General features: G+C 38.3%; 1 protein-coding gene and 2 pseudogenes across 1 annotated transcript; 2 read left to right on the forward strand and 1 right to left on the reverse strand.

Moving 5' to 3' along the window:
- The first annotated feature begins 4,153 nt into the window (after window positions 1-4,153).
- LOC117031045 (olfactory receptor 5B2-like) lies at window positions 4,154-5,061 on the forward strand (annotated as a pseudogene).
- An 8,546-nt stretch (window positions 5,062-13,607) lies between these two features.
- On the forward strand, window positions 13,608-14,561 carry LOC117030740 (olfactory receptor 5B12). The gene has a single exon (XM_033120961.1). It carries the CDS (start codon window positions 13,608-13,610, stop codon window positions 14,559-14,561), a length of 954 nt encoding a protein of 317 aa, XP_032976852.1.
- A 6,581-nt stretch (window positions 14,562-21,142) lies between these two features.
- LOC117031046 (olfactory receptor 9I1-like) lies at window positions 21,143-21,953 on the reverse strand (annotated as a pseudogene).
- Window positions 21,954-24,349: the final 2,396 nt, after the last annotated feature.

Genomic DNA, 24,349 nt, shown 5'->3' on the forward strand with positions numbered 1-24,349 from the left:
AAATAATGAAAGGGTCAACAATGAGATCAAGGAAGAAGTCAAAAGATATCGTGAAACAAATGAAAATGAAAACATGACGACCCAAAATCTATGGGATGCAGTGAAAGCAGTCCTAAGAGGGAAATTCATAGTAATGCAGGCCTACCTAAAGAAACAAGAAAAATCACAAATCAACAGTTTATTCTTACATTTAAGGGATCTGGAAAAAGAACAGCAAAATAAGTTCAAAGGGAGTACAAGGAAGGAGAAAATAAAGATCAGAGAGGAAATAAATGAAATAGAGAACAAAAAGCAATACAAAAGATCAATGAATCCAAAAGCTGGTTTTTAGAGAAGATAAACAAAATCGATAAACATTTAGCCAGACTCATCGAAAAAAAGAAAGGACCCAAATTAATAAAATCAGAAATGAAAGAGAAGTGACAACAGACACCACAGAAATACAAAATTTTAAGAAATTACTATGAGCAACTATATGCCAACAAATTAGACAATCTAGAAGAAATGACAATTTTCTAGAAGCATACTACCTTCCAAGGCTAACTCAAGAAGAAACGGAAAATCTGAATAGACTGATCACCACCAGGGAAATTGAATCAGTAATCAACAAGCACCCAACAAACAAAAGCCCTGGACCAGATGGCTTTACAGGTGAATTTTACAAAACATTCAAGAAATAATTATCACCTATTCTCCTCAAACTCTTCCAAAATATCCAGAAGGAGGGAAGGCTCCCAAACACTTTTTATGAGGCCACTATTACCCTGACCCCAAAATCAGACAAAGACATTACAAAAAAATAAAACTACAGGCCGATATCCCTAATGAACATAGATGCAAAAATCCTCAACAAAATATTAGCAAACAGAATTCAGCAATACATTAAAAAGATCATACACCATGATCAAGTGGGATTCATTCCTGGTATGCAAGGTTGGTTCAACATCCGCAAATCAATTAATGTGATACACCACATTAACAAAATGAAAAATAAAAATCATATGATCGTATCAACACAGAGAAAAAGCACTTGACAAAATCCAGCAGCCATTTATGATAAAAACTCTTAAGAAAGTGGGAATAGAGGGATCATATCTCAATATAATAAAGGCCATATGTGATAAACCCACAGCTAACATCACACTCAATGGGCAAAAGCTAAAACCATTCCCCCTAAGATCAGGAACAAGGCAAGGTTGCCCACTTTCTCCACTTTTATTCAACATAGTGATGGAAGTTCTAGCCACAGAAATCGACAAGAAAAAGACATAAAAGGCATCCAAATCAGTAAGGAGGAAGTAAAATTGTCATTATATGCAGATGACATGATACTATATATAGAGAACCCTAAAGACTCCACCAAAAGAACTATTAGAACTGATAAATGAATTTAGTAAAGTAGCAGGATACAAAATTAATATTCAGAAATCAGTTGCATTTGTATATATCAATAATAATATATTGAAAGGAGAAATTCAAAAAACAATCCCATTTACAATTGCTTCAAAGACTATAAAATACGTAGGAATAAATTTAACCAAAGAAGTAAAATATCTGTACTCAGAGAATTATAAGACACTGAAAAGATAAATCAAAGAAGATACAAATAGATAGAAACACATACCATGCTCATGGATAGGTAGAATTAATATAGTTAAAATGTCCATACTGCCTAAGGCAATATACAGATTCAACGATTTCCTATCAAACTACCTGGACATTTTTCACAAAAATAGAACATATAATCCTAAAATTTATATGGAACCATAAAAGACCCTGGACAGCCTCTGCAATCTCGAGAAATAAGAACAAAGTTGGAGGTATAACGATACCTGATATCAAATTACACTACAAGACTATAGTAATCAGTACAGCATCGTACTGGAATAAAAACAGGCACATAGATCAATGGAACAGAATAGAGAGCCCAGAAATAAATCCATGCCTATATGGTCATTTAATCTATGACAATGGAAGAAAGAATTTACAGTGGAGTAAAGATAGTCTATTCAATAAATGGTGCTAGGAAACCTGGACAGACACATGCAAAAAAAATGAAGCTGGACCACCTCCTTACACCACATACAAGAATATTTTCAAAATGGATTAAAGACTTAAATGTAAGATCTGAAACCATAAAACTCGTAGAAGAAAATATAGGAAGAAAGTTTACTGACATTACCTGGAGTAAGATTTTTACTGATATATCCCCTTGGGCAAGGGAAGTAAGAGAAAAAATAAACATTTGGGATTACATCAAACTAAAAAGTTTTTTCACAGCAAAGGAAACCATCAATAAAACAAAAAGGGATCCTACTGAATGGGAGAAGATATTTGCCAAAGATATATCTGATAAGGGGTTAATATCCAAAATTTATAATAAACTCATTCCACTCAACTCCAAAAAAACAAACGACCCAATTAAAAAATGGGCAGAGGACATGAAGAGACATTTTTCTAAAGAAGACATACAGATGGCAAACAGACATATGAAAAAAATGCTCAACCTCACTAATCATTAGAGAAATGCAAATAAAAACCACAATGAGATACCACCTCACCCCAGTCAAAATGGCTATCATCAATAAATCAACAAACAACAAGTGCTGACGAGGATGTGGAGAAAAGGGAACACTTGTGCACTGTTGGTGGGATCACGGATTGGTGCAGCCACTATGGAAAACAGTATGGAGGTATCTCAAAAACCTGAAAATGGAACTACATTATGACCCAGCAATTCCACTCCTAGCTACCTACCTGGAGAAATCCAAAACTCTAATTCAAAAAAATTTATGCACTCCTGTGTTTATTGCAGCACTATACACAATAGCCAAGACAAGGAAACAACCAAAATGCCCATCGGTAGACGACTGGATTAAGAAACTGGTACATTTATACAATGGAGTATTATGCAGCCATACAGAAGAATGAAATCTTATTATTCGCAACAATATGGATGGACCTAGAGAACATTATGCTAAGTGAAATAAGTCAGACAGAGAAAGACAAATACCGCATGATCTCACTTATTATGTGGAATCTAAAGAAAACAATAAATGAATGAACAAATCAGAAACAGTCTCAGAGACACAGAGGAAAAACTGAGAATTGCTAGATGGAAGGAGGGTTGGGGATAAGGGAGAAAGTGAGGGGATTAGAAAGCACAATCGGTAACTAAGATTGCCACTGGGATATGAAAGTCAATTTGGGGAATGTAATAAATAATGTTGTAAAGATTTTGTAGGGTATCCGATGGATCTTTGTCTCATTAGGGAGACCACCTCAGGAATGATGTATGCCTGATCGCTGCACTGTACACTTGAAGCTGAAGCTGAACAATAATGAATGTCAACTATAATTATATATATATATATATATGTATATAGTTTATTGATAATTTTATACATATATTATATATATATTTACGAGAAGTAGAGTACAGCATTAGGAATAGCGACAGTGGAAATGTAATGGTTGTATGCGATGTCAGATGGGTAGTAGATGGGGGAAGATGGGTTATCACTGTGTGAGGGATATAAATGATAAATGTCTAACTATTACATTGTTTTGTACACCTGAAACAAAAAATAAATTAATTAATTTAAAAAAAAGAATCACTTTGCCTGGGTACAATGCTTAGAGTTGGCAGTAATAATTTTGTAAATTTAAATACATGACCCAACCTCTGTACTTCATAAGTTAAATGGGGATAATAATTAATCAACCCCATAGGGTTGTTGAGAGTAATAAATAAATATATATGCAGTGTCTAGAGCAGCTCTTGACAGATAAGCAACATAGATCTAAGCATTGATAAGGGTCAGAAAAACTAAATTGACACATGTATTTATTCAAATCTTTACATATTCATCAAGGCATTACATTTTTCACATCTCTGTTTTCAAATACACAAAAATTAAAGGTTGAAAGTAATCCCTGAAAAATTTTCAGCTTCAACAGTGTGTAACTCTATACGTAATTTGTGTCTTAAATATTATTGTCTAGTTCATACTTTAGATCTGGGAATCTTGAAGTATAAAATTACTATAATAAAAAACACATATAATAATAAATGAATTTCACTTCAATCTCTTATTCATTTATCACTCTGTTCCTTTATTGCTACAGGGCCTCTTGTGATTCCCAAGCATTCATGGAGAACAATACAGAAGTGATTGAGTTCACCTTGCTAGAACTATCCAACACTCCAGGACTGCAGGTCCCCCTCTTTATCCTATTTACTCTCATTTTTCTCACCAGTGTGGTTGGAAACCTGAAAGTGATCCTGTTGATTCTCTTGGACTCTTGTCTCCACACTTTCATGTGCTTTTTCCTTAGTTACCTGTTTCTGGTGGACTATGGTTACTCTGCAGCTCTCACTCCCAAGGTCATGGCTGGATCTCTTATAACAGACAAGGTCATCTCCTACAATGCATGTGCTGCTCAGATAGATATTCTTTTTTATGGCCTTTGACACTATGGAAAATTTACCCTTGGCATCAGTGGCCTATGATCGCTACACAGCAGTGTGTAAACCCCTACATTACACCACCAACATGACGACAAGTATGTGTGCACATCTGACCAAAGGCTTCTACATCTGTGGTTTCCTAAATGCCTCTATCAACATTAGGGACACGTTCAGTCTCTCTCTCTGTGAGTCCCATCTGGTCCATCACGTTCTGTGGTTTTCTAGCAGTCATGTCTCATTCTTGCTCTGACAGACATATTACCGGGTTATCTTGACTCCTACCTGTTCATATTTGTCACCATCTTGAAGATGTACTCAGCTGAGGGATATCAGAAGGCTCTACCCACCTGTGCTTCTCACCTCACTATAATCTCCATCTTCTATGGGACAGTCATCTTTATGTACTCCCATCCCAGCTCCAGTCATTCCATGGACACAGACAAAATGCATCTGTATTCTATACTATGCTCACCCCCATGCTAAATCCAGTGGTTTATAGCCTGAGGAACAAAGAGGTCGAGAGGGCATCAAAGAAGGTTTTTGAGAATCTAGGCTTCACCTTTAAAGCTGTAGTATCCACAATGACCTAATTTCATTCCTGTCAGATCTTCTCCATGCAATAACTCACACTTGACAGCCTAGCCTACACCTCATTTAAATTACTGAGGTGATACCCTTTCCTCTTTAAAAGTCTGTCACCTAGGAAAAAGAAAATATTATGTTCAGATATATAATATCTGAATGAGGATGACCAAGTGGATCTTAAGAATTTTTAGATGCTTGTCATAAACCTTAATTATATTTTATTTGTTTATGTGTTCAGTTTCTCTACAACACACCAATGCAAGCATAGATGTAAGACAGGGCTCACACAAACCCATGAATAGAAGCTCATGTAAAGATCCCATGTGTGCACATACACAAGAGTGGAAATTTGTTAAAGGAGTTGGATGAAGTATGGCTAGTTTTTAATTAAAAAGTTAAATAACTCTGGTATTAAAATATAAATTTATGTCTAAATTTTTAATTTCTCTTGTTTATAAAAAGTATTCCAGGAGTCCAAAACGAAGAAAACCATGACCTGGATAGTTTAACTAAGGTATACTTTTCGTTGGCATGTTTTTTAGAGATATGTGAGTATAGCATCTTAAAGGAGTTAATATTTCTGTCTTTAGTAAGTCATTTGGTAGAGAAAGTATGGTCATGTGATGATTTTCAAAACTAAGAAAACCAGAGTACAAAAAAGAGGATAGATTGATAATAAAGGTATTTCTCATTTTTTGTGTATGTAGACTACCAACCTTTAAACTGTGTTTTAAAAAAAGCATCAAATAGCAATAATGTTATTCTTTTTTTCCTCTGGAAACACTCTGAAAGCTGTCTAATTTCACTCACTCATAGATACATCAATTTTAGATAAGCTCTACTATGTCTTACCTCTCTCCTACTCATTCACTCCACTTTATTCATACTGAGTTCTTTGCTCTTCCTAAACAACTCCAAGCATGCTCCTGCCTCAGGTTCTTTGTACTTGTTACTGATGCTCAGAAAGCTCCCTCACTTCCATCGGGTGTTTGCTTAAATGTTACCGTATGATGGACAGTGTTCTCTCCTTGCTCTCCTTGCTTTATTCTTCATAGCCCTGATCAGTACTCCATTATTATTATTAATATTATTATCAATTTATTTGTATATTCACTTGTTCATTTATCTCTCTACCTATAACATACGCTAAACTAGAGGAATTACTTTGCTTCTTTACTAACATCTTCCTCCCTATACATAAATTATGGCCTAGTTCAAACTATTTTCTCAGTAAACGTTTGTTAAATTAATAAATCAATTAATTGATTAAGTTTTGAGACCAGCAGTCAAAATACTTGAACCACTGATAATTTAGTTCACTACCTATTGTAGAATACTTTAGAAAGGAATTTTGGAGCATTTCATGAGACACAATTAGAGAAAGGATGAAAAATATTACACCATGCAAATAGTAACCAAAAGAGAGCTTGCATAACTATACTAAGATCAACCAAACTAGACTTTAAATTAGAAAAAAAAAAAAACCTTTACAGAGACATAAAAGGATTTTATACGTTGATAAAAGGATGGCAAAACCAATCAATAAGGAAAGAACAATCTTTTCAAGAATGGTATTGGAACAATTAGATATCCATATCCAAAGACATTGTCTCACACTGTATACAAAATTTAACTCAAAATGTATAAAAGACCTCAATGTAAGGGGTGAAACTATAAAACATATAGAAGAAAACATAGGTATAAATCTTTGTGACCTTGGATTATTCAGGAATTTCTTACAAATGGCACTAAAAGCACAAGCAACTAAAGAAAGAATAAATAAATTTTATTTTATCAAAATTTAAGTTTTTGCCTCAAAGACGTTATCAAGAATGTGAAAAGACCCCTACTAAATGAAAAGAAATCATCATTATTCATATATCTCATAAGGAACTGGTATTCAGAATATATAAGGAACATTTACAACTCAATATTAAAAAGATGAATAACCCAACTTAAAAATGGAAAAGGTATTTGAAGAGACATTTCTCAAAATAAGCACTAACTTCCAATAAGCACAGAACAATATACACAGCATCTTTAGTCACTAGAGAAATGCAAATAAAAACCATAATAAGGTACCACTTTATAACTAATAGAATGGCTGTAAAAAAGAAATCAGAAACAACAAATTTTGGAAAGGTTGTGGACAAATAACCTTAATACCTTGCTGGTGGAAATTAAATATGGTGCAACTGCTTTGGAAAACTGGTACTTCTCAAAAAGTTAAACATAGAGTTACCATATGACCCAGCAATTTCACTTCTAGGCATATACTGAAGAGAATTGAAAACATATGTTCAGAGAGATCCAAGATGGCAGAGTAGATAAACATCATACCTGTGTCCTTCCGTGAACACATTAAAATTACAACTAAATTATATAACAATCAACCCAGAGAACCATCTAAACTCTAGCCAAACAGAAGTCCTATAACTAAAAAGGAGCCACGTCAAAACTGGTAGGAGGGCCGGAGACACATAACAGGCCCGAAACCTCCTTGTGGAAGTTGAGAATCAGGAGAGATATCTCGGCCACGGAGGAACAAGGGACCCTAGGCCCCCACATCAGGCTCCCCAGCGCAGAGTACTAATACTAGGAAAAGGAGCCCCCACAACATCTGGCTGTGACAAACTGCGGATTTTGACCATGCAGATGGGACAGAAGGCAGCAGGAAACCCAAGCGTCTTCTTAAAGGGCCCACACACAGACTCACTCGCTCACAGGCACTTACCTTGAGCTCCAGCGGAGGAAAGATGAGTCAGGGGGGCCTTGGAGACATATGGGGGACAGACTGAGGTGTGTGGATGCAGGGGGAGGACTGGAGGACAGTTGGCATTTTCCTGGTGAGAGGTCCTCCAACTAGAGCAGCCAGCAGGCAGTTGCCATTTTTTCCTATTTTGAGCCCGCCCCCACAGGCCAGATCTGAATCTGATTGGCCTGGTGAGCTCTGCTGCACCACCCTGCTGACTCAGCTGGGACCCCACTCCACCCAACTTATGCACCACCAGAGGCACTTTCTGTGTAAGCAGCCAGTCCCTCCCACATTGCACTTTCTTGGAAAACTATAGGAGTACATGGGCCCCAGGCGATAAATGGCCTCAGTGTGCTCTGAGACTTGCTGAGTGGCTCCAGTCTCAGCCCTGGCACCAAACCAGAATCTACATTAACCTGGTGACCACAACTCTTTCCATTCTAGTGACTCCCTGAGACCCTGCCTCACCCAACTCATGTATCACACAAGGCTTTATCAGTGGTTGAACCTTAAGGGAACTGGCAGATGGCAGCAGGCCTCCAGGTGTCTGGCTTTTTGCAGAGTTACCCCAGGCCTGGTACTAGTGGCAGCTATCCTTGACTTGCTGTTTTGCCTCTTCCGGGAGCCTCCGGGTTTAGCACAGGTAATGAACAACCACAGACCACTTTGTAGCTCCTACTAGGTAGCCCCTGGCCAGTCATAGGCAGTGGCTGACATGCCTGTACCGGAGCCCCTTCCAAGAGGACCCAGAACCAACATACTTGGAGGTTGGCTTCAGAACACAGCAGAGAACCACCCAATTAGTCCTGGCACACATGAAGGGTAGTCTCAACAGACACCAGAGCCCACTGGGCCAAATCCCACTCAATGGGGTAAGCTTCAACCACAGCAACCCATAAGCTGTAGATGTGGCCAAAACCCACAGTCAGTCTGACAGTCAGTCCCACCCACTGATGTGCCAATAGCAATCAAGGCTCAACTATAACAGGAGAGTACACACAACCCACACAAGGGACACCCCTGGACAAACATTTCAATTGTCCACCCAAAAATTCATACACAAATGACATAATAGTCAAAATAGTAAAAAATGAAAACAATCTAAACCAATCCAAAACAAATCCAAATGTCTATCTATTGATGAATGGATAAATGATATGTGGTATATCCTTATAATGCAATTTTTCAGCAATAAAAAGAAATGAAGTATTGATACATGCTAAAAATTGGATGAACCTTGAAAACATTATTCTAAGTGAAATAAGCCAGTCAAAAGTGACCACACATTGTGTGATTCTATTTGTATGAAATTCCATACTGGGCAAATTTATAGAGACAGAAAGTATTATAGATTAGTCATTTCCTAGGGCTAGGGTGGGGGTGAAAGGAAATGGGAGTGACCAGTAATCAGTACAGAGTTTCTTTTTCAGGAGATGAAAAAGTTTTTAAGTTGATTGTGGTGACAGTCACACGACTCTGAATATACAAAAATCATTGACTTATAAACTTCAAATGAGTGAATTTTGTAGTTTTTTGTTTGTTTTGTTTTTGCTGGTGGATTTTTTTTTAATTAAAGTTTATTGGGGTGACAATTGTTAGTAAAGTTACTCAACAAGATGCAAGAAAATACAGAAAGGCAGTTTAATGAACTCAGAAACACATTAAAAGAACAACATGAACATTTTACCAAAGAGAATGAAATTTTAAAAAAGAACCAAATAGAATTTCTGGAGATTAAGAATGCAATAGAAGAAATTAAGAACGAAATTGCCAGCTTAGGTAGTAGAGTTGACCAGATGGAGGAAAGAACCAGTGACATTGAAGATAGAAACCTGGAAATGACACGGATGGAAGAAGAAAGAGACTTGAGACTTAAAAGAAATGAATTTTATAGTTTGTTAATTCAAACAATAAAGCAATAAACTTTAATGAAAAAAAGAATAACTGATAAGAGGACAAGTACTCAATTATCTGTTTTTAAAAAAGACATACTGACAACAAAACACACATAGCTTATTGTATTTGTTTCTGTATTAAACAGGACAGACTACATCATGCTGCTGTGGCAAATGAAACCCAAAGCCCAATGATTTAACATAACAAAGGTTTATCTTATTTCTTCTACTACACAGGCATCACAGGTTGTCCCAAAAAGCAGAGGTCTCTCTGCATGTCTGCATTCAAGCACCCAGGCCAATAGTGGCTTTGCCATCTGCAGCTACACCCTCTGGAACATGCAGCCTCTTCAGTTACCATGGCAGAAGGAAAAGCATTAGACAGTTGCTCACTGGCTTTTCTGTACTTCAACCCAGAAATGACACACATCACTTCTTCTCCAGTCCATTATACACAATTAGTTCATGGCTCTACCTAGCTGCAAGAGGGCAAGGAAATGTGTAGAGCAGATGTACTGTCTGAGAACTTCTATTTTTGTTCCACAGGACATATCATTTATTACTGATGATAAAATAGTAATACTTAAATTTATTGATCTCTTGATATGTGCTAGACATCATGCTCAGCTTTGTGTGAATGTCATCCGATTTAATCTTTAGGACTCTCTTATGAGGGATATGCAATGTTATTATGCCCCTTTTTATAAGTGACATGCTGAAGTTTGGAGAGATTAAATAATTTGGCCAAGGTCACCTTGTAACAGATGACAGAATTAAAATTTGAAGGCAGGACAGTTGACTTCACAGCTCAAACTTGTAATAGCTAAGCTTGACTGCATTGATAAAAGAGAGATAATTCTTCCTGGATGTTTGGGGTCAGAGATGACTATGCAGAGGAAAGAATGGATCCATCTCCTTAGTTCTAAAAATAAGGGGAAAAATCTCCCCAGAGATCCCCAGACCAGCTCTGTAGCAGTAAGACAAATGGGTATTCTGTTAGAAGAGAATTCCTGGAGAGATTTCTAGGCTTTTAAAAAAGAACTAGATATGAGAAAGCCTACATGAGGACCTAACATAACCTAAACCAGAGATTTGGATGAGTTTTAATTTTTGTTGCCTAACTTGGCTGTGGCTCTGCAGATTTGATCATTGGAGGTTCTTCCCTCTAAGCTTTCATTCCCCCATGTCTTCATCAGCACTCTCAGCTAAAATACAAACATTATCCTCTGATATCTCCCATTAGGTTCAGGGTCAATCTGGGATCAGGAGCCTCCTGAGATACCCACTCACATGACACTAAATGTCTCCCCCGAGATTTGCTGTGTGAAAAGGTCATTGTCTCTGCCTTGATATTTGCAAGAGCACAAACCTGTCTCCACTCCACAGGTGGGGAAGGGGTTTCTCCAGCATGATGCTGTTCTGAATGCAGAAGCCTGGTCTACAAATTAGGCATGACGGTTTTCCATACTCCCTTCTTTGTACCCTCATTTGCCTGTTCTTAGGACAAAAGTAAGTATCAAGTAAACATACCAACATACCATCATAGCCACTTAGAATGGGAAAGGGGCTCTAGTAGTTTTGACAGTTTTTATTTTGTAAATGAGGAAATTAAGGCCAAAGAGGTTAAACGGCTACATCATAGACACCCTGTCAGATAGTTGTCTCCTCACTCCCAGCCCACTGCTCTTTGCACTCTACTACCGTGTTTCCCTGAAAATAAGACCGGGTCTTATATTAATTTTGCTCCAAAAGATGCATTAGGGCTTATGTTCAGGGGATGTCATCCTGAAAAATCATGCTAGGGCTTATTTTCCAGTTAGGTCTTATTTACAAGGAAAGACGGTATGCTGCTTTACAGGATCCAGATTTCCAAGCTCATTACAATCAGATGTGTTATATACATGGCTGGGGTGATGGTTAGACTCCAGAGGAAGATTGCGCTTCCTGATTTTTATTTAGAACATGCTATATAGTTGGAGCAGTGCAACTATCATAGCTCCCTTTCTGAATTTCAGAGGTTATAGAACTTGCAACATCTATTTGGGGATCTCAGTTGAAAAGCATTTCATTCAGGAATGTCAGAGTTTGGACATTTAATATTGCTGGCTGAATATCTCACAGTAACCAAGAAGAGATGAGATAGACTATGAAAGGTAAGGGCTTGGATTGCCCGATTTTAAAATGTTAGTATCTTTTATGCTTTTCAAAGAACTTTCATATTCATTGTCACTCTCACATCAGAGTAGAATAGCAGCCTCTGACGGAGATAGAGGATGTTTTTCATCTTGTGAATTAAGAACATCTGACCAAGTGGCCGACCTACACCCAGCTGATTATCAATAGAAGAACTAGGATTAGAATTGGCCTTGTGTTTGTAATATAATCCTACCCACAGTCCTACACCTCTGAATCTCTGGATCAAAAGGAGCTGTTTTGTGTCCTTTGTACCTACAAATAGTACTCGTATAGATAAGAATTTAGTCAATACATTAGTTGTTCTTGGTTTATCATTGGGATACAAAAATTATCTTTTTGTTTTTTCAAAAGTAAATATAATCAGATTCACATGTTTATGCATTTGGCTCAAATCTGGCAACTCCAGCAAGCACAAAGATGTAAGAATGGATAAACCAGTCTCAGGAGGAAGTAACTTCATGGTCAGTAGGGTGTCCTGGAATATTTTGGGTACTTTTACGATCAATTTGTAACACTTTGTATGTACTTTTATTATAGCACTTATCACTTTTGGGGAGTTAGTTTGTAGATCTGGCTCTCTGTACCCCTTTAAAAAGTCAGGAATTATGTTTTTCATTTTGTACCACCAGTTCCTTGTACAGTTGGTGTATGTACAAAACCAGCTAGGAGGAGAACACGAAGAAGAGGAAACTAACACTGAATCCACTCTTCATGCCAGGCATTCTGTTAGTAGGGTTCCATACGTCCTTTAATTTCATCTCTGTAAAACAGATACATGGGGTCTTACATGGACTGGGTATTTCATAGACAATGAAACTGAGATTCGCAGGTTATAAGTAATGTTCACATCCCATCTAAACTGACAATAAGTGAATGACACATCTGTACAATTGGGATAAAAAGTAAATTATTGTATTATACTTGGTGTAAATAGTCACCTTAGGCTCTTCTTCTAAGCAGTTGTATTATAGCTAGAATCTGACACACTTTTTCCTGTTTCTTTTAGGATTCAATCCTATCTGCCTTATTTCTACCAATTACTTTTTCACATCACACCCTAATTGAAATTTTGATTGTGCCATGTATTTTACTAATTAGTAATACCTGTCTGCTTATAATTGCCTGTTTACAAAGTTGTGTTTATCACTTCATACTTTTATCCATGATGTGTTCTCCTGCCTGATATAATAGTAGCAGCAGTAGTAGTAGCCCTCATGAATTAAAAAGAGTAGTGTGGGTGTCTCTAAAGCAGGGCTCCAAATCACTGTATATCTTCAGCTATTATTAACAAGCTGGTGAGGCATCCTTTAGAGATGAGAGATCGATGTGACAGGGCTTGTTAGCATCACATGCCAATGACTGACCAAATGTTTCCTGTATTTTACTTTCTGTTGTTAAGCTTTCTATGTATATCTTAAACAAGGGTGCTTGCAAGATATGACAAAGTGTCCTCTGTGGTTTAATGTAATAGAGTATACCATACAGCAAGCAGTGTCCTACCATACTACTGCAAGATGGATGGCCTCATTCAACCCACTCAAAACCACCATTTAGTCCAACTTCTTGCACACGGGCTCCTGACCTTTACAGAAAGCTGATAAATGTAAGAGATTCTCTTGACGCTTCAGTTCCCATGATAATCAATAAATAGCATTATCTTATATTTGCTCATTTTGTCACAGGTGTCTCTCATGATGATTCCCAAATGACTTTAATGGAGAACATATCAGAGGTAACTGAATTCATTCTTGTGGGGTTAACAGACGCCCTAGAGATGCAGATCCCACTCTTCATAATCTTCTCTCTCATCTACCTTATCACTCTGCTTGGGAACCTTGGGATAATCATGTTGATTCTGTTGGACTCTCAACTCCACACTCCCATGTACTTTTTTCTCAGTAACCTCTCCCTGGTGGACTGTGTTTATGCCTCAGCTGTCACTCCGAAGGTAATCATGGGCTTTCTCACAGGAGATAAGATCATCTCCTACAATGCATGTGCTGCCCAGATGTTCTTCTTTGCAGCTTTTGCCACTATTGAAAGTTTCCTCCTGGCTTCAATGGCCTTTGACCGCCATGTAGCAGTGTGTAAACCCCTGCATTATACCTCCACTATGACAAGTACTGTATGTGCTTTACTGGTCACTGGCCCCTACATCTGTGGACTCTTGGAATCTTCCATCCATGTTGCCTTCACTTTCCACCTCTTCTTCTGTCATTCCAATGTTATTAATCACTTTTTCTGTGACATTCCCCCACTGCTGGTTCTCTCTTGCTCTGATATCAACACAAATGAGATTGTGCTCTTCACGTTGGCAGCATTGAATGTCCTTTTCACTCTCTTGGTTATCTTGACCTCTTACCTGTTCATTTTTATTGCTATCCTGAAGATGCACTCAGTTGAGGGACAGAAGAAGGCTTTCTCCACCTGTGCATCCCACCTAACCACTGTTTCCATTTTCTATGGGACAATCATCTTCATGTACTTACAGCCCAGCTCCAGCCATTCCATGGACACAGACAAAATGGCCTCCGTGTTCTACACCATGATCATCCCCATGCTGAACCCTGTGGTCTACAGCCTGAGGAACAAGGAGGTCAAGAGGGCCTTCGAGAAGGTCATTGGAAAAGCAAAGTCTTCATTGGGTTTTGCCTACTAATTACAAACAGCTTGAAAACCCCATGAAACTTCTATTGGGCTTCTAGTGCCTATAAATAATGTTTGAATTTTAATTATTATTATTTTTATTAAAGTTTATTTGGGTGACAACAGTTAGTAAAGTTACATAGGTTTCAAGTGTACAATTTTGTAACACATCATCTATATATAACATTGTGTATTCACCACCTAGAGTCAGTTCTCCTTCCACCGCCAATATTTGATCCTGTTTACCCTCACCTACCACTTCCACCCCTACACTCTGGTAACCACTAAACTATTGTTGTGTCTATCAGTTTTTGTTTCTTTTTGTTTGTCTTGTTCCTTTGTTGCTTTCAGTTTTACATCTCACATATTAGTGAAATCATATGATTCTTGACTTTTTCTGTCTGATTTATTTCTCTTAGCATAATAATCTCAAGATCCATCCATGTTGCTGCAAATGGCACTATTTCATCTTTTCTTATAGCAAAATAGTTCCATGTTTATATATACCTCATCTTTATCCAATCATCTACTGAAGGACACTTTGGTTGTTTCCATGTCTTGGCCACTGTGAATAATGCTGCAGTGAACATAGGGGTACATATATCTTTACAGATAAATGTTTTTGGATTTTTGGGGTAACCAAGGAGAGTGTTTTAATCATAAATGGATGTTGTATCTTGTCAAGTGCTTTTTCTGAATCTATCGATACAATCATATGATTTTTGTCCTTTATTTTGTTTATGTGGTATATCACATTAATCGATTTCTGTATGTTGACCATCCTTGTGCCCCTGGGATGAATCCCACTTCATCATGATGTATAATCCTTTTAATGCATTGTTGCATTTGATTTGCTAGAATTTTGTTTAGGATTTTTGCATCAGTATTCATCAGAGATATTGGTCTGTAATTTTCTTTTTTTGTGTTATCCTTACCAGGATTTTGGTATCAGAGTAATGTTGGCCTCATAAAATGAGTTAGGGAGTATTGTCTCTCCTTCAATTTTTGGGGAGATTTTAAGTAGGACAGGTATTAGATCCTGTTTGAAGGTTCAGTAGAATTCACTAATGAAGTCATCTGGTCCCAAATTCTTGCTTTTGAGAAGGTTTTGGAAGACTGATTCAATTTCCTTACTGTTGATCTCTCTACTTAGATTTTCCAGTTCTTCATGGTTCAGCCTAGGGAGGCTATATGATTCTAAGAACTTGTCCATTTCTTCTAGGTTATTGAATTTGGTGGCATATAGTCCTTCATAGTATTCTTGGATGATACTTTGTATTTCTGTGTCATCCGTGATAACTTCCTCTCTTTCATTTCTGATTTTGTTTATTAGTGTCTTTTCTTTTTTTATCTTAGTGTATCTAGCCAAGAGTTTGTCTATTTTATTAATTTTTTCAAAGAACCAGTTCTTTCTCACATTAATTTTTTCTATTGACTTTATGTTCTCTATTTCATTTAGTTCTGCTTTGTTTTTTACTATTTCCTTCTTTCTGCTGACTTTGGGTTTCATTTGTTCTTCTTTATCTAGTTCCTTAAGTTGTAATGTGTGGTTGTTTATCTGGGAATTTTTTTCTTTCTTGAGATAGGCCTATAGTGATATAAATTTCTCTCTTATTACTGTTTTTGCCACGTCCCAATAATTTTGGTATGATGCATTTTCATTCCCATTTGTTTCTATGTATCTTTTGATCTCTCTTCTTATTTCTTCTTTGACCAGTCATTCTTTAAAAGTGTGTTGTTTAATCTCCACATATTTGTGGGTTTTTCTACTTTCTTTTTGTGGTTGATATCCAATTTCAAAGACTTATGATCTGAGGATATGCTTGATATGATTTCAATCTTCTTAAATTTGCTGAGTTTTAGTTTTATATCCCTGTATATGATTTATCTTGAGAATGTTCCATGTACACTAGAAAAAAAAATGTACAGTCTGATGTTCTAGGATGAAGTGCTCTATAAATGTCAATAATGTCCCTTTCATCTAATGTGTCATTTAGGGTTGCTATTTCTTTATCCATAGCTGTCAATGATGTATTTAGGTCCCCTACTATTAATGTGTTTTGGTCAATTTCTCCCTTTAGTTCTATTAGTAGTTGCTTGGTATATTTCAGTGCTCCCTGACTGGGGGCATAAATATTGATGACTGTTATGTCTTCTTGTTGTATAGTCCCCTTTATCATTATGAAATGTCCATCTTTGTCTCTTGTTATCTTTTTTATCCTGAAGTCTGTTTCATCTGATATGAGTATGACTATACCTGATTTTCTCTGTATACCATTTGCTTGGAGTGTCAATTTCCACCCTTTCACTTTGAGTCTATGTTTGTCCTTGTAGCTGAGATGTGTCTCTTGGAGGCAGCATTTGGTTGGGTTTAAGTTTTTGATCCAATCTGCCACTCTGTGCTTTTTTATTGGTGAGTTCAGTCCATTTACATTTAGGGTGATTACTGATATATGAGGATTTCCTATCATTCTATCTTTGGTTTTCTGATAAGACTGTGTCTCCATTGTATCTTTGCCTTTTTGTTGTTGTCTATTATTTCTGTGTGGTGGTATTCTACGATGTTTTCCCCCCTGTTTCTTCTTTTAATACATTATATATTTCAATTCTGGATTTTTTTAATGGTTTCCATTAAGTTTATGTGAAAGAAAGTTTCATATTTAGAGTATTCCATTTTCTTCAGCATGCTTACTTTCTCCATTCCATATTCTGGTTCAGGCCTTTACTCTCCTCCCTTTTATGTTTTGGTTGTCACCAATTATACCTATTTATGCTGGTTGAATACCTTCCTTCAGTATTTCTTGTAGTGCAGGTCGTGTGTTAGAAAATTCCCTCAGCTTCTGTATGTCTGGAAAGGTCTTTATTCCTCATTCATATCTAAAGGATATATTTGCTGGATATATTATTCTTGGCTCATAATTTCTCTCTTTCAATAGTTTGAATATTTGATTCCACTCCCTCCTGGATTGTAAAGATTCTGCTGAAAAATCAGATGATAATCTAATGGGCTTTACTTTGTAGGTTACCATCTTCTTTTCCCTGACTGCCTTGAGGATTCTTTCTTTGTTGTTAATTTTTGACAACTTCAATACAATGTGCCTTGGAGAAGGCCTGTTGGGGTTGAGGTAATTAGGTGTTCTATTTGCTTCTTGGATTTGAGTATCCAGTGCTTTCCACAAGATTGGGAAGGTTTTGTCAACTATTTGTTTGAATATATTCTCTGTTCCCTTCTTCCTTTCTTCTCCTTCTGTTATGCCCATTATTCTTATATTGCTCTTTTTTTTTTTTTTTTTTTGAGCAAAGTAGGTTTTTTGTTTATTAAAATACTTTAATAAGTAAGGATCCAGAACAAGCCTGGTGACTTTCACTTTAGCAGTTTTTTGCATTGCTGTCCCAATCACCTTCCCCACGAGCCACTTGGCATGGACAGATGAATGATATATTGCTCTTTCTGATGGAGTCAGAAAGTTCTTGTAGAGTTCTTTCATTACTTTCAACTCTGAAGTCTCTCTCTTGTTCATCTGTGTCATTTCCAGATTTCTATCTTCGATGTCACTGATTCTTTCCTCCAATTGGTCAACTCTACTACCTACGCTGGCTATTTCAGTCTTCATTTCTTTTACTGAGTTCTTAATCTTCAGAAATTCTATTTGGTTCTGTTTCAAAATTTCAATCTCTTTGGTAAAATGTTCATTTTATTCTTTAATTGTGTTTCTGAGTTCATTAAACTGCCTGTCTGTGTTTTCTTGCATCTCACTGAGTTTTTCAGAAACGCAATCTTGAATTCTGTGTCATTTGTCACATATTTCTGTGTCTTTAAGTTCATTTTCTGGAGACTTTTCATTGTCTTTCTGATCTGCCTTGTTTCCTTGGTTAGTCATGGAATTTAATGAATTATTGTTTCTCTTCCTTGATATCTACAGGAGTGAGTTCTGCAACAGGTTGATAGAAAGAGGTCTTTCTTTTGTTTTTCTGTAGGTGTTGGTAGAATGTTTTATTTTCTCTCCAACTGCAGACTTTTATTCTCTTTCACAGTGTAGTGTTATATTTTCTCTGTACTGTTCTGGCTTCTCACACAATGGGGGATTCCCTGGAAGGTGGGCTTCTCTTCTATGAACAGTTCTTCTGGGTCACAGGGTACCGCCTCGGTGGGGGGATGTGGAGAGCTTCTGAAGTTCCAAAGCTTTTCCTGCACCAGATTCAGAGCCTGTGTGTTTCAGCAGCTCTGATTACTTTTGCAGGGATTTGACTAGATAGGAGGTGGTGGAGGCAGAGTGGGTTGTGAGAGGTCACTGTGAGCAATGGTGGTGATTACCAGCCCATCTGTCTTCCTTCTTTCACAAGAATTGCTGTGAGTCTGTGGCTGTAGGGCTGCAATCCTCAGAGTTGTAAATATTCTGTTCTGTCAATCTGATATTGCTATCGTTCTGTTTCTAGCACTGGGAGGGTGAGGGTGGGGTGAGCTCTGGTAGGGTGGGGAGGGGTCAGCTAGGCTTCGTGCCTACACCTTCCGTCCTCTGCTTGGCAATGAGAGCTTAAACTGGTGTTCTCACTTGTCATTCCTCAGTCTTTTCTCCAAGGTCTCTGCCGTGAGCATTCGGTTCAATCATGTTATATGCTGATTCCTCAGGGGGGATTGTGGGCCATAAGGGGAGTGCTAGGAGTCTGAATATTTCCCTCTCCCATGACTGCAGTAGCTCTGGAATGCAGCGAGCTCTGAGCTGTGAGCTCTGAGCTTCGAGCTCCAGTCTGTAGCCCACATGTTCAATGTCTCCACACTTCCCCCTTCCCTTCATCCCCACTCACCCAATTTGCCCACTTTTAGATTATGCTAATGGCACGTCTCTTAGTCTTGCCTGTATGCCATGCTGGGAGTCCTTTCTGGAATTATAGCTGTTCAATTTGTTCCAGATTTCATGCTGCCATTTCTGTGATGTAATCATCTACTTTTCAAGTCCTCATGGACATCACTCCGAATCTCATAATGGAGGATAAATGCTGACAAAAATCTTGTGTAAAATATGGGTTCATCATCAACTTTCTTGAGTACCATGCTCATCTGGTTTTTGTTTATTGCTACTGAAAACTGCTTATTGCAAAATATGAAAGGGATACCAAATAATAAAATGTATTTCTGTGGTTTTATATCATACAAAAATTAACCAAACTATGGTAGCAAAAGCTTTCGAACTATCATTATATGCTCTATTGCAATGCCTCTTAGTCCCTATCTTCTGCGTATTTTTCATTTATTCTTACAAGCCTACCAATGCAATACCTGCTGGCTTCATGTGCTGTGCCATGGGCCACAATACAACTGGTTGGTACACCAGTGGCTGCTAGAATATTTCTATCATCACTACCTTAGACTGGAGAAATGAGGCTTCCTTAATACCTCATGTCTAAGCCACCTAATTCTTCCCTATGTTTTCATTCCAGGGGGTGGTTAGTCTTTTTCTAGTATGTGTCTCATTTTTTCTCAGTTGTTGCCACAACTTTAAGCCTAGGTGGATAAGAGCCTCAGCTATGGACAAAGGGAAGTTATTTGCCTGGCAGTACAATTTGGCATCCACAGTTCAAATGTTGGGTTTGTTTTTCATGATCTCAGCCCTAATGGTGACAGAGTTAAGATATTTTTAAAAGTATAACAATCTATAGTCCCCAGTTTTTATTCTGTGTTTTGATAAAAGTTTTAGGAAGTCCCATGCCATTAAATTTCTTGAAACTATTTAGTCCCTTTAGAAGCAATCATCCACCACACCATCTTGAATTCCTCAAGCCTTACTTACCATTCACTGCGTGACAAAAGTAAAAGCTTTGCCTTTACTAGACATCACATTTCAAGAGACCACTGTTCATGAATTATTGGTTATTTAAGTACTCATTATGAATTATGGGATGAAAAAGAATTAGTCTGTGTCCTATATCATACTACTAGATATATTCTCACTGTTTCAGAAGGAAGAAAAACAAAGGAATTGGAGGTCCAGACTGTAGAGAATTGCCACTTGAAATGTAGATGTTAGAGTCTTGGAGACATAAGGAACCATCTGAGAAGACATAAGTGGAATAGTAGCCAAAAGCAAGCACCCCTCCCCCTGCTACTCTAATCTGTACCAACAGGAAATTCCACTGGGTTCCCCATTCTTTTCATTATCTTCCTCATAATGAGTTGGCAGGTATCCTTACCATAAAAGAAAAAAAAAAACCACCCTTATCATCCCATTAGCATGATTCCCAACTATAACCTTTCACAAAAAGTGAAAATCAGTATCAGTGAGCACAGAGACCGAAGAATAACGGACTGGGGGACTCAAGCGTAGTTGAGGTGGGGAATGGGAGGTCAGACGCACTGATTAGTTTATTTACAAGTAAGCTACATTTTAGCTCTGTGGTATCAGAGAGTAGCCCCAGAACCCTGAAAATTTGATGGGTGGACTAAAGAGGGAGAGGGACCGAAAAGAGAGGTAGAGGGAGCCATCCAAACAAACGTCACCAAACCTGAAGTTTCCCTACAGAGCTGGTGGTTCTTGCCCACTTCCCAGGTGCCACTGAAAGCCACCTACTGTCCATTCTTAATGGCAAGAAGATGGATCAGGGTGAAACACCATCACCTAAAGCTACACCCCTTGGGAACTGGATTTTACCAATGACTTTTCTTAATGCAGCTGTTATTTCTTTGTTTCTCAGACTATAGATCAAGGGGTTAGGCATAGGGATGACCACAGTGTAAAAGACAGACATGACCTTGTTTTCCTCTGGGGGTTTTCCTGAGTTACTTCTCTGGTACAAAGAAGAGGACAACAGTGGTGAGTGGTAGCTTCAGGTGGAGAAGGTCTTGGCTTGCCTACCAGCAGACTTCACCCTCAGGATGGCTCTGATGAGGAGCATGTAGTAGACCAAAGTGATCATGACACTGACCAGGAACATCAATTTGATAAAAATGAGAGAGAGAGAGAGAGAGAGAGAGAGAGAGTGTAACAATCTCATTTTGTGTCACACAACTGCAGGTAAACTTCAGCAAGAGTGGGAGATCCCAGAAATTGATCTGACTGTTGTCACAGAAGGAGAGGGTGAAGGTGCATGTGGTACACAGGATGGCCCCTGACACCCCACAGACATAGGCCACTGCCAACAAGTCCCTGCAGGTGCCTGGAGTCATCGCCACATTGGGTTGCTAACGCCAACAAAGAGGCCATAGGCCATCACTGCCAGCAGGTAACACTCCATGCTGGCACAGATGGTGAAGAAAACAACTGGGCAGCACAGCCGCCATAGGAGATGACCATCTTCTCTGTGGTCAGTGTGGCCAGGATCTCAGGGCTGATGACAGGGTATAGCAGGCATCCAGCAGGACAACATGGCTCAGGAAAAAGCACTTTGGGGTGTGGAATTGGGTATCCATTTGGATTAGAATAATCACCCCCACGTCCCCCAGAAGAGTGACTAGACAGAAACGCAGAAACATCAGGAGGAGCGGAACTGCCTGTTCAGGGTGATCCGTGAAAGCCCCAGGATGGACTCCATCACAGTGAAGATTTGTTTTGGCCATAGACTCAATATAGCTAAGCGGCCTGAGGAAGAGACTGGAATTGGAGATTCTAGAAATGAAGGCCTTTGCTATCTTCAGTGACAGATGTTAGGTGAACATCTCAGATAGACTCTGCTCAGAGAGAGAAGAAAATGTTTACCATCTTACGAATCCACAATTAGCAGTTACTATGGAGAGCTTTCACCTATCTCTGTAACCCTCCTGAAACTGGACCTTGGATTAGTATTTCTTCCAGTTTGCTTGCTTAATGTCTGGGGCTCTCTTTAAGAGAAACTTAAAGAGAGAGAACTTCAGAGAACCTTAGACTATCAAGACTGGAAGGGATCCACCTGAAGTCTTTCTATTCCAGAATGTCACCAATAAATTGTCATATAATCCAGGTATACACCAGGGCTGCCTCATATGGCTTCTTACATTGTGCCAGCATAACTCCAGGCAAGGCCACTTGCATGGACTGTGGTGTGTGTGGTTCCTCCAGAACTGTCATATGTAGGGCCCTGTGTTAATTCTTTATGTGATGGTGACTTTCTGGACACTCTATCTTTGGAAAATTCTTCCTGTTGGGAAAGCCACATTGCTCTTTCTGTATCTTCTACACATTGATATTATGTTGAGTATATCCCCAAGGCAGGACAGTGGTAAGACCCACTTTTACCTATTCTCTTCTCCAAGGTAAACATTTACAGTTATTTCAACAATTCCTTGGGAGTGCTTACATAATCTACTTTTGCTCTCCTATGAACAAGGTCATCATGTGTCTTGGATCTCTTTCTTGAGCATCCATGAGAAAAAAATGATTCTGTGGAAACCATTTGATTTATGGAGCCTTTATTCTGTGTTGGACATTTCCACATTAACTTAGTGATCCCTTTCAATAATCCTGGAACAGCCATTATGAGTTTCATTCTTGAAATGTGTTAGCTGAAGATCAGAAAATTAAAGAGGCTTGTCAAAGAATAAATTGCAAGTGGAGTAGTCAGGATTTAGACCATGGTATCATCATTCCATGATTGTTTCACCATCTTACACTAGTCCTTCTTACCATCTACTTTAATGTTTAGCTTCTGTAGCCAGAAGTGGTTCACAGAAAGAGGGTTTATAGTATTTGGTAAACCAGTTTTCTGTGGAAATCAAATTGATTCTTTTCCTGAACGTGGAATGAGTTCTCTCGTCAGTTACTGACTGGTCTGGGCTCTGCCCTCTGGGATGATGCCTCTGGGGGGAGAAGGTATGGAGGCTACCCCCTCAGGGATGCTACCCCCTCAGGGATGCTACTCCATCAGCCATGCTAAGACTCACTGGGAGGCGGCTTGGAGTCAGGGTTAAAGACTCAGTTTGTGAACTATGCGTTTCTCACTAGCCATAGAACTTCCACAGAACATCAGGGCTGTCTGTCAGTTTTGATCCTGGCGGTTCCATGGCTCATAAGGCAAAACCAAAGTCCTGGTATTTCAGACATAGAAAACAGGTTAACCCAGTTTCTAATAATTAACACCTCCAACAAGGTGTGGGCATAGATGCCTATACAATCTATCAACTGGCAGTGGCATGGTCATGGACCCCCCCGCCCCCGGTTTTTCCCATTGCTTTTCTCTCCTTTAACCTGCTCTCTCTGAACTAGATCTAATGGAAACTGAAGATGGAAGGAAGTCCTAGATCACTGAACTTAAAGGGATTCTTGTGACTTAAGAACAGGAGTTTAAACATCTTTCTTCTAGAATATTGCTATTACTGTGATTTTTCTGTGCTCCAATTATATGCTTCTTTCTGTCCCTCTGTCAAATGAATTTACCATCATTTTTATCTTCTCTGCTTCCTGATAACTCTGATTTGTACACAGTTGTGGCTTATCACCCCATGGAGGTCCATCAACTTTAGTTTCATTGGAAAAATGAAAAATTGTTTCATTGTCCCTTAATTCTAATACATTAAAAAGATAATTTGATTTTTCAAGCTATTTTTTGGGGGGGGCCAGTCCGAAAGTTAAAAAGATGAAAGTACGTAGCCAGCATACATATTAACTGTCTGCTGTTTCCAAAGCTAGCAGCTATGTGATACTAAACATAGCTTTCACGCCTTCAGCTGGACTGTGAATGGGGCTGGCATAATGACATCTCTTTGAGACCTGTCCTAACTGTTTTCAGATCTCAGTATGGAACTTTGTAGTATAGACATCCTGAATTTGCATTCATATCTATTATTCCGTTCTTTAACTCAGTAACTTTTCTTTTTTTAGGGATGATTCTCTG

Source organism: Rhinolophus ferrumequinum, chromosome 11, assembly GCF_004115265.2.
Source record: "Rhinolophus ferrumequinum isolate MPI-CBG mRhiFer1 chromosome 11, mRhiFer1_v1.p, whole genome shotgun sequence".
Lineage (NCBI taxonomy): Eukaryota > Metazoa > Chordata > Mammalia > Chiroptera > Rhinolophidae > Rhinolophus > Rhinolophus ferrumequinum.

Coding starts and splice junctions, on each gene's coding strand:
- LOC117030740 (XM_033120961.1), top strand. CDS start 13,608: ATGACTTTAATGGAGAACATATCAGAGGTAACTGAATTCATTCTTGTG.